Genomic DNA, 11,159 nt, shown 5'->3' with positions numbered 1-11,159 from the left:
CCAGTTAAAGTATAAGCACTTGAAGTTATTAGCATCAGAAACTCATTTTAAAAGATATGTTTTAAAAGTAATTGTCAATGTTTTACAGCCTGCAAAAATGTACCATAGTTTAGTTCATCTTTTAGTTCTCTGGAGCTGAAAGTGCTAGGGTTTGACTGAAGTCCTACTTCCAAAACTCTGTTGCTATACAAGAAATACTTTTTTAAAGCTGGTGTTTCAAATCAGTTTGCCAGCATTTTAATAATAAAGAATTACTTAAAAAATAAGGATTTGGATTACACTTAAATGTCCTATATGGCTTTTAAATGAACAGGTCCATGTCTAAATGACACAAGGCACCACTGCATTAGAACTGTTAAGCTAAATCAGAGCAACATGTTATATCCATGTGCGAAATGTGATGTTCTAATAACAGATAACCTGAAGCCTGAAAGTGGTGTAACTGACCCTGTAACCGAGATGTTTCTGGGCAGCGCAGCTTAGGTCCCATGTGGGGCTAATGTGCTGCTTCCAGTTGTAGAGCTAGCTCATTCGGAGGTGGCTCAGTCCCTATCCTCTGCTCCCTTTGACAGTACAGGCACCCCCAGTATCTACTGGCAAACACAGTTTCATATGGTATGATTGGCTGGTCTTGTTTTCACTTTTTTTTTGGTGGTTCCAAAAGGTGCCATTACTCTACATTTTGAGTAACAAAAAAGCAAGTTACTGTGGTTGGTTAGTGTGTCAGTGCATTAATCCTGTCATTAATTACTTGGATGTGAGGAATGTTTACTGCTTTGGATATGAACTTTGTTATAGGTCCTGAGTTTATGAATGGCAAATAAGAATATCCCCGTATTTAAATGTCGGATTCCTGCATATTGTGCCACAGGTTTAGATGTGTTTTTATATTTGGAAAGCAATGTATTCTTTGCTTTCCAAATTGCTAAGGGACTGAAAGCTTGCTATGAAATAGCTATAGAGATATATTCTGATAATTCAAAATGTTTATAGGATCTTTGAAATACAAAAGTGGTGCTATAAAACTGGACACTTACTGTGTTTAAACACTCTAAACCAAGCTTTTGTTTGAACATTTGCAGAATAAAGACAATGATACTCTCAAGGACCTGTTGAAAGCGAATGTTGAAAAACCTGTAAAAATGCTAGTGTACAGTAGCAAAACACTGGAACTAAGAGAAACATCGGTGACGCCCAGCAACATGTGGGGAGGACAGGGCCTGCTGGGAGTGAGCATTCGTTTCTGCAGCTTTGATGGGGCCAACGAAAATGTATGGCATGTACTGGTGCGTACAAACTTTCAAATAATTTTCTTACTGCAAAATGCGTTGCTTACTGTTAAAGTCTTTAGTCTTTTTACTGAAAAGTAACTTGCATGGGTGTACATAAGCCTTCAGGTCAAATTGGTCTTTTTCTGACTTTGTTTTCAGAAAGACTTTTAAAACAGAACTGTGTGTCTGTGAGTATATTATCAAATCTTGCATTGAAATCAGTGGTGTTATACAATATTCAGAATTCCTGTAACAGTAGCTAAAGAAACTGTAATTTAGCCACCGTTTTTCTAGTTCAGTGACTGTCCTACTAATTGCATTAAAAACCTGACCAGTTTGTATGTCTGAATCAGAACGTCTGTGAAGTGCGTATGTAACTGCTTTGCTACACCCTGACGGTTAGTAATGTTTTGTAACTTTCCGTCTTAAAACTAGGAAGTGGAACCAAACTCTCCTGCTGCATTAGCTGGACTTAGACCTCATAGTGACTATATCATTGGAGCAGATACTGTCATGAATGAGGTATGTATATATAAATAAGATTTTGAAAATTTTAAACTAAAAAGCAGTACCAGGGCAGTTGGAAAGATCCCAAATTCTGCTTCTGTTCAGTGCTAATGGAAGTAACTTAATGCAAAAGGGAAGGAGCTTTGGCATGGTACCTCTTCATTGTGCTTAAATGCAATTCTGGAAATAAAAACTCTTAAATATCTTTATGTAGTCAGATATGAACTTTTATTTTTGTACTTAACATTAAAATTTCAAATAAGAGATTTAAAATCTGGGTTGTGCCATGTGTCTTCTGAGTAGTTAGCACAACACAGTATTAAAGTTGTCCTTATGATAACGTGGCAGCACTGCAACAAATACTTAGCAGTTACCAGGCTCTGTTACAGAAGGTTAGGACTAGGAAGATGATCGTTCATGTATCAAATGCTAGAATTGGAGGAAAAAGCCCTCATGGGTTGTTATTCTTTTACAGTCTGAAGATCTCTTCTCCCTTATTGAAACACATGAAGCAAAGCCATTAAAACTTTACGTGTACAATACGGACACAGATAACTGTCGGGAAGTGGTGATTACTCCAAATTCTGCCTGGGGTGGAGAAGGCAGGTAAGGAAACAATATATTACCTGGAGGGGGGGAAAAGGCTGCTTCTTACAGTGCTAGCCTAAAAGCTGCTAGATTAAGTTCTCTATAATGACAGAAAAAGACAGGTATATGGCAAATTATATACTTGAAATTCAGATTTAGTTACTGAGGGGGTGGAGGTGGGGGGGTATTTACTCAGTAAATTAACCAGTTCAAAAATGCACAAAGCGCAGTAACTGCATTCTGCATTAGACTTCAGGTAGCTGTTAGACTGTAGTATATTCTTAAAGTATTGTGCAGTAGCCAGAACAGAGGACTGCAAATTATAGGCCAAGTTGAATTCTAAGCTGTATAGCTGCTTGGCCCAAATAACAATAAAGCTTTTTTTTTTTTTTTGCTGCATGGTTATTGCTAACAGCTACAGAATCTCCTTTCAGTTATCTACTACTGATTATTTCTGTACAGAAAATGAGGCAATATTTATTTTTTTTCTGCACAATACAGTTGTACGGAATGTATCTTGAAGCTTGCTGGCATCTTGAGTCATTCATGCTTTGCTTGCTGTAGAGTCCACACTACTTAAGTAGTTTCACTGACTTTTCAATGTTCATATTTTAAAAGCCTAGGATGTGGCATTGGTTATGGGTATTTGCATAGGATACCTACACGGCCGTTTGAAGAGGGAAAGAAAATTTCTCTCCCAGGACAGTTGCCTAGTGCATCGCTCAGTCCCCTCAAAGATGGCTTTACAGAGGTACATTGTAATCTGTTCTTTGGCTTGGTAAAAGTGGATTGTTATGTTGTTTTTCTGCTTTTATTGGTTCTGTGGAAACAAATCCCCTAATGATGTAATTTTTTTCCTTTAACTAAGGTTCAGCTGTCATCGGTTAATCYCTCACCCACATTACCCCCTGGTTCAGCAGGACTTGAACAGAGTCTGTCAGGACTTTCTATTAGTTCATCCTCAACTACTGTCAGTAATGTTCTCAGTACAGGTTAGTATGGAAGTAACTAACTTCTGAAATGTGTGGGTGTTTTAACTTTTTTGGATTCACAAATGTTCCTGTCAATTTAATAAAGATGGTGTTTGTAGAATAAACTTCTCTCTTCCCCAAACTTTTCCCAACAACTAAGGCCTAGAGTACTATAGTGTGCCCTGCTTGCTCACAAAAGAATTCCAAGCAACTTCTGTCACAAATATGATGTACATTATTTGGAATACTGTTTTTCTTCATCAGCATTTTACAATTAATTGTTTAAGGCAAATATTAATTCTCTTGTAAGCTAGTATTTATTTATTTTCACTCCCTTTGAGGAAGGGAGCTGAAGTGTTATATACTTGAAATGAATGGTGGTTGTTTTCCTGTATACTCCACCAGGTGTTCCCACAGTTCCATTATTACCACCACAAGTAAGTCAATCCCTTGCTTCTGTGCCACCGGTTAACCCAGCAACTACATTACCAGGTGAGTAGGTAAATTTTCTTAAAACATTTCTAAAACAAAACAAAAAAAACTTCAGGGAAAAATGGAAGAGGCCTATCTCTTCCACTGCTTTTTTTTTTTTTTTTTTTTCCTTTGGATAACTTCATTACATCTTATGCATTTCATGTTAAAAATCTTTATGCAACCTTTACAACTTTAAGCATTTTTTCTAGAGTATGAGCACAGCATACCTATAGCACAGATGACTGAGCTGGCATCAGAGTTTATATTCAGTTACCTTTTATATCCCCTGCACAATAGATGGGGTGTTCGGGATTTCTCTGGAAAGTATTAGCTGTATTATTTGCAACATTTCTTGTGTTGATACATTGTTTGTTGCCATATTTCATAAATTTTATGCTGTAAAATATACAAATAGAAAAAAAATGTGTGTATACATATATATATATATATATAGAAAGTATATATATGTATATACAAATACAAAAAATATACAAGTTCCTGGTTTGTCCTTGACAGTCAGACATCAGACCAGGAGAAAGATTTGAGAAGGTGTCTTGACTATTTCTGCTGCCTTTTCACCCCATAAAAACTCCATTTTAGATGATTCCTTTTTAATACACAGCTTGATCATTCTTTCTAGTGGTAATAGAGGGCTAAAAATATAAAACCCTATGTTGCAGTCACTTGTTTTTGCTTTTGAATTGTATTTAAAGTTATTAATAAATCTATTTAGGTAAACCGTTAAAATGTCATATAGCTTTCAGCATTCTGCCATAACAGTTTAGTGTGAATTCCACTATCACTGAACTATTCTGTAATTTAAAGTGTCTTAACAAAAATGAGTCTGTCTACAAAGTAGTGTGCATTATTTCCTGATAATAATGAATATTTCAACCACTAGTACTCCAGAATTATTTGCAATGGGTAAGATGAGGTTTGTATGGGATTTTGCAATGTGATTGGTACACTGGTGCAGGACTCAATTGTGTGTTCAAAACACTAAAGGAATTGTATTTTATGTCTCGTACGCTAATGAGATAAGTAGATACAGATGTGTCTAAAGTTTTTAAATAATGCCTGTAGGTATGCTCTCTATCACGGAAGTAATATATAGTAGAACTAAGTGTGTGTGTACAAGGGCAGGAAACTTTATTCTTGTACTGCTTAGGTAAAATGGCAAACCACTAAGTTCAGTTTTTGTTAGTGTTCTCTCCCCCTACATCACCAAAAAACCCCGGGCCTACAAATATTTATTTTCCTTCCACCTTGTTCTCTGAATAGTATGATTGCCATTTTGAAAGCTGTTGGGTTATTGCTTACAATGTGCATGTCCATACTAGTGAAATTGTAAATCTTAAAAATGCAGCCTGTTTAATAATTGAGTGCATTTGTGTGCAGTGCAGTTCAGATTTTTTTCAGTTTTAAAAAAAGTGTGCTCAAAGTTGGCTTGTAGCTGAGCTGAAAGCTCTTTGAGTCAGATAAAGGTCTATCTTTGTGGCTAATAAATTCACAGGTAAGTAAAAGACTTTTTTTTTAAATCAAAATCTTTGTACAGTAGCCTTGCTTAAGACTTTCCCCTTCTCCCTCTTATTACTGTAGTATTAAGATTCTGTTTCAGAATTAGTTTTCCCTGAACTAAACACAAAATAGGAAGAGAGCCACTGTCACAGAAATGCAGCTCTTCTAAGGCAGGAAAACCAGGGGAGAAAAGATGTTCCACAGCAAACACATTGATGGAAGGAGTGTGTTATGCTCATCCTACGTTTCTGTTGTATTTCAGTCCTTCCAAACTTTGAAAGTTACTTTGTCTTGCCTTTTTCATAGTTTATAACTAAAAGTTAGATACAAAAATATGAGTAGAAAAGACTAATAGTAGTATTTCTGATCTTTAATATGTCTTTCTTTCTACCTGTTTCATCCTATTGTGCTCTGCTGCCATTCACATTAGGAATAGAGGGCGTCCAGTACAGTGCTACAGTGAAATAACTACCAGTGTTAAAAGCTGAGCTGTGAATTCAAAACTTCATTCCTTGAAGTACAATTTTACTTTCCTCAGAGAAAAATATAAAAGGTTGGGATTAGGTATTTTCTAATCCTGACTTCCAGCAATAGGTAACTGTTTTCATTGTGCGACCTGAAGGTTCAAACTCAGGTTAATTTGCATTTTCACCTGTAAATATGCTAATCAAGATGCAATGCAATATAAACTAACTTTAAATGGTCGATAAGATCTCAGAAACAGTTGAAAAAGCAGGTTTGACAAGTTTTCAACTGTAACTTTTCTACTACTCTTTTAGGTCTGATGCCATTGCCAGCAGGGCTTCCCAACCTGACTGATCTGTCCAAACTTAATTTACCTGCGCCACACATCGTTCCTGGGGCAGAATTACCAGAAATCATACAGCCTGGTATGGGCTTCTACAAATGGAAACATTGCAATTCTCCTTGATGATCTCTGACGCACTGATTTAGAGCCAGCTCTGATCTTTGTTACCTGATGGACTCCTGAAGGAGATAAATTGAATGTTTGCCCGAGATAGAAGTTGGCAGGAGTGCCCAGATTGGGTAGACAAGGAATATTTTTCAGGATAATCTAATACTAAGCCTATGCCTGTGTTTAGTTGGTTCATCTTACATTACCTGATTTACAATCTAAGAAGAGATTGTCCAGTGCTAAAAATGAAAGTATATAGTTTTATGGGGAGAAGAAAATGAGGTGTTTGCTAGCCAAGGAGATCAAAGCACCCTGATTGAATGCCAAAAAGTACCAACTAATACTAGATCTATGGTACTGAATAAAACAAAACTGCTGAAAATGCACATGGAGCAAGCAAAAAAGAAAATTGGAAGCTTACCTGGAATAAAATTCTTGTTAACTTCTTGTCTCTGGCTGTTTCAGTGAATGCCAGAAAAATCTAGTCATCAGGATTAACATGTTAAAGACATAGTCATCTGGGGAGAGGGAACATCAGTATGTACAAGGAAGTGAACTTGAGTTTATTCAGATTCTTCAATTCTGAAATCCAAAAAGTATCAGGCTTTGAAACTAGCCTTCTGAATCAGCAGATATATCATGCTCACATTGAGTTTTAAAGGCTATCTCCTCTCCAAGAATAAATGGAGGATTAGAGTAGGAAAAAAATTAAGCACAGAATCTATCTGTACCTGTCTGTGGTATGCAGTGGCTCACTGCTTTTTTCTTTTTATTTTTTTTCTTCTCTTTTCTAGGTTTGCCTTCCCTTCCTTCCTTGCCACCTTTAAATCTCATGGGAATGACACCTCTATCAATGCCACCCAAATGTGTGCCTCTGCTTCCTTTGGTCACAGAGGTATCTACAGTGCCTGCAGATTTGCTTCCCTCCATCACTCAAGCTGGAAGCTTTTCCATTGAACCCGGCACTACTGTAAATGTAGAACAGACCTCTGTGCTCACCTTGGATAGTGCTACCCCAATTTCTAAGGCAACTATTGTTGACAGATCAAGTGAATCTTCTACAGTTAATGAGAAAACATCTGGGATCACAGATATACAAGCTTCTGAATCATAACCCCAGATGGCTCTATTGGATTGGCTTGGTATTTATTTAGCCATGGGATACATATTTGAAGAGCAAGCTATCATTAATTTCATACTAGTTTGTACTTAATCTTTAGGAGTCCTGTAAATAATATGGAGGTATAATAAAAATAAAGGGGATTTATAAAGTGTGCTTGGTGGGAGGGGAGGAAGAGTACTTGTACTTAACCAAAAAAAAAAAAGTTAAGGTGGTAAATAGAGTTCCACTGCCAAACTTGGAGGTATATGTTTTTAATATAGGCTGACAGCTTTAGTCTGCTAGGCCTCTCTACTTGCTTATAATTACCAACTTTTGCTTCTGATAGAAATGAAGCAGTTCTTGCGTGTGACATTTACATACCATAGTTCTTGTTCTTGCAAGTATCTTGTTACTACAGTGGGGATGAAAACGTTCAGTCTGAGTTGTAAATTTTAACTTTGCAAAACTTCCACCTAAAGATATTAAAGTTGCTGAGTGACCTGTTAACTGGCATCTCTTTATTCAGCTTGTATACAAATCTTTATTTTTAAGCTCATGAGAGGTGCTCAAGCCATGTTTTGTGACTGCTGCTGCGTTGCTTCACCCACCCACTGTAAAATGGCATTTGGAAGAGAATATAGGAAATGTTAAATGTAGCACACAATTTGGCACTTCATGACTACTGTAAGACAAATTAATGGATAAAGCATACATACAGCAATAAATTCCTGGAATTTTACCCTTTGTGTGACAAAATAGCACATTTCTTTAATGCATAAACTTTCATTTAACTATATTTAATTCAGCTCTGGCACAGAGCAGCGAAAGGGCTTCTCCGAGAGAGGAATGTCAGACTTCATAATGGCAGGCAGGGTCAGCACTGGTAGTTAAGGCCCAGTACAGCAATGGGTCATGAAATATGCCTGCATATGATGTATACTTGGCTTTTTAAATTGATGTTCAGGGTGAAAATTGTAGATTAAGGTTGCTTTTCCCATTGCTGAAGTGCAGCTATCCCCTTCATATAGCAGAGCTACCCTTGTATAAACTGGTGTGTGCACTGTACTCCAGGTGAATAGCCTTAGGTCCTGGGATTAGGTACAGCTTCCTTATTTTGCAGTTCATGTGGAAGACTTCCATACTAGTCCAGTCCCTCTACACTAGTGAAATTTCATTTACACCTGGTTGTTGCAAGTACGTGCAAATTTGTGCCAGATCAGCAGCAGGTTGGAGCTATGGTCAGTCTCAGCAGCTACATGATTTCTTTTGATAAAGCAGTGTGCCTGAATAGTTTTTGGAATAGTAGTTGCATCTTGTTGCTGATTGTAACACCTCACCTTATCCAGTACCTGGTGTCCTGTCTCCTCTCTATTACTTAGGTACTTGTTATTCCTCTGGCCCATTAATGCACATTTCCTCATCACCTGTTAGGCCTTTAAAGGCCTATGTCAAAGACCCAGAACACTTTTCTGTTTCACACTGTGTACAGTTTCTTTTCTCAACTGCTTGGAGCCTGCAGTCCCTCTGCCCTTGGTAAGTAAGGAGGTTGCTGTTCTCAGAATGCATTTTTGAGACACCTGTATTGCCAGTGTCACACTCTTCAGAATTAAATCTTGGAATGAGAATAAGGATGTTTCCTCTTTTCTTTGCTGCGTACAAAGACAGACTGTTAGTATTGTGCTCCATAAACTCTCACACTTCTAAGAGTCCTTCCCCTAACTAACATCTTTATACCCATCCCTGGCTAGAGCCTTCATCATAAATGCTCTTCCTTCTCTAACTCAGGAGTGGTAGCAATAAAGTCCCGTCACACATCAATTCAGAGTAATTCTTACCAGGAGGCTGAGCGTAACAGTGCCTTGAAGTAGCGTCCTTGGGTAGCTCTTTTGTTACAGGATGGTACAGTGTCCCTTGATGTAATGTCTGAAGCTAACGAATGGGTAGATTTTTTTTTATGCTTTCCATTAAAAAGGCTGCAGGCTGTTGTAGCTGTTGTGCAATTGTTTCTAGTAGTGGGGGGGGGGGGGAGAGAAAAAAAAAGTTAGTTTGAAGTCCTGCAAGGTTGTTTGTTAGCAGTCAAGAATGGCCCATGAAGTAGCTTTATGTATCTAGCCTTCTGATGGGTTGGAAATTGGTGGAAACATGGCAGTGTTTAAATGTAGCCAGCAGCAGACCTGCTTGAAGCTTTCAGCTGTTTCATGTGTGCGCAATTTAAGCTATAATCTCCTAGCTAAGACATCATAAAACCTGAAGGTCCCCCCCCAAAAACAAACAAACAAAAAAAAAAACAGAAGGTCCTGCTTGCTCTTGCTCTTGCTCACTGTTTTTTTTTTTCCCTCTTTCTCTGTCTAATTTCTCAACTTTATTTAATGAACATACAATCACACCTTTGTAAGAGGCTCTTAATGACTTTTTTCATCTAAAAAAGAGAGCAAGGAGGGATGAGGATGTCAGCTACACCAAGGGATTGAGAGCCAATCTAACCCTGTTTCCATGAGTTCATGTGTTCTGCTTTTAATGAGCAGTTATGAATAGGCATATTTACTTTAAACATTAACACATGGTGTTCTGTAAAGAGTGTTGATGGGAGACAGTAAGGCAACCACCTCCTCCCCACCAGCCCTGCGTGTAATTAAGAACGATTAATGTATATATGAAAAGGCAGTGCTTAAGGCTTAGAACTTACAACTCGGTATAAAATGAGCGGGTTGGGTTTCCTGTTCAGCAGAAGACGGCTCAGGTATCGCCTCGGTTGGTAGGCAAGGGGCTGAGCCGAGCCCGCCGGTTCCCCGGGGCGCTGGCTGGGCCGGGGCACGTTCCTGTGAGTGCGATGGGGGCTGCGCAGCTCTGCTCGAGGCCGCGACGCCTGCTGCAGCGGGGGGCTGCAACGCTGGGGCGCGAGCGCCGACCCCGCATCCCTGGTGGAGCTTTCCGAGCTTTCGCATGGGCATATGGCAGGCTATTTTTAAGCCTGTGACAGCCATTTTTTTCATTAATCCTGTCAAACATTAAACCTCGCAGTTAGTTAGTTAGTTACACTCGAACAGTCTATGGTTGTTCCCAGAAAACAGCTGTAGAGCGCCACGAGATGGCGCGCTGTCATCGCTGTGTGCCGGACCTGCAAGGTTGTGCCCAGGAACGGCAGCGAGCGTCAGCTTCCCTCCCCCGGAACGGCCCTGTTCAAATGGCTGCCAGCTGGGTGCTGGGCCCTGGTACTTTGAGGTCTCGCAGATAACTGTAAGACCGAATGATTTAAGGCAGGAATGGGCTGAGCTTAAGCTATTTCTAAATTCCAGAATTTTGTTGGCAGTTTACTGACATAAACTAAGCTAGCTGTGTGGCAGGGGCAAAAAGTTTGTCTGTCTCAAAGAAAGCAAAGCCTGACAGGCAGCGACTTGTTTGAGGATTATCTGGCTCTGACAGAGAGGCCTGGCTACTCTTTCCAACCTCCCAGTGATGTAAGTAAGTAAGTGATGTTTATGGAATTAAGGTGAAGGGGGCAGGATAAGGATCAGTAATGTTCGAGGGTGACATGTTTTGTCTTCCTCAATTATTCACCAGGCTGTGCCTGTACTAGTCAAATAAATGTGTTCAGCATCACTCCCTACTGTGGAGGCCCCACTGGCATCAAACTCCCACATGCATGCTATGAAGTTCTTTTACATTCAAAAAAAAAAAAAAAAAAAAGAGGTTGGCTGCATCCAAACGGTCCCTGGACTGGTTTGAACCTGACCTGAGCGTGCTGGCTGGGTGAGGCCAGAGCCATACCAGGCACTAGTCTTTTTAATAGTTTAGAAGTGAAGCTCCCGTGC

At 39.1% G+C, this 11,159-nt stretch overlaps 2 protein-coding genes across 4 annotated transcripts in view; one reads left to right on the top strand and one right to left on the bottom strand.

Moving 5' to 3' along the window:
- GORASP2 (golgi reassembly stacking protein 2) overlaps positions 1-8,086 on the top strand; it is an 11,511-nt gene extending 3,425 nt beyond the window's left edge. The window contains exons 3-10 of the mRNA XM_026061392.1: positions 1,083-1,286; positions 1,707-1,793; positions 2,254-2,384; positions 2,985-3,117; positions 3,235-3,358; positions 3,743-3,829; positions 6,109-6,219; positions 7,040-8,086. Of these exons, the coding sequence (XP_025917177.1) occupies positions 1,143-1,286; positions 1,707-1,793; positions 2,254-2,384; positions 2,985-3,117; positions 3,235-3,358; positions 3,743-3,829; positions 6,109-6,219; positions 7,040-7,359 (1,137 nt within the window). The 5' untranslated portion in view covers positions 1,083-1,142 and the 3' untranslated portion in view covers positions 7,360-8,086. The remainder of the gene's footprint in view (positions 1-1,082; positions 1,287-1,706; positions 1,794-2,253; positions 2,385-2,984; positions 3,118-3,234; positions 3,359-3,742; positions 3,830-6,108; positions 6,220-7,039) is intronic.
- LOC112963913 overlaps positions 3,918-11,159 on the bottom strand; it is a 25,597-nt gene continuing 18,355 nt past the window's right edge. For all 3 annotated transcript variants that reach the window (XM_026061395.1, XM_026061393.1, XM_026061394.1), the window contains 4 exons: positions 10,034-10,345; positions 9,183-9,353; positions 6,667-6,827; positions 3,918-4,207 (listed from right to left, as the gene is read on the bottom strand). In XM_026061395.1, the coding sequence (XP_025917180.1) occupies positions 10,340-10,345 (6 nt within the window). In that variant the 3' untranslated portion in view covers positions 3,918-4,207; positions 6,667-6,827; positions 9,183-9,353; positions 10,034-10,339. The remainder of the gene's footprint in view (positions 4,208-6,666; positions 6,828-9,182; positions 9,354-10,033; positions 10,346-11,159) is intronic.

The sequence above is a fragment of the Apteryx rowi genome, unplaced genomic scaffold, assembly GCF_003343035.1.
Source record: "Apteryx rowi isolate R43461 unplaced genomic scaffold, aptRow1 scaffold_180, whole genome shotgun sequence".
Classification (NCBI taxonomy): Eukaryota; Metazoa; Chordata; class Aves; order Apterygiformes; family Apterygidae; genus Apteryx; species Apteryx rowi.
The sequence above is the reverse complement of the archived record's forward strand: the minus strand, read 5'-3'. Positions and strand labels throughout refer to the sequence as shown.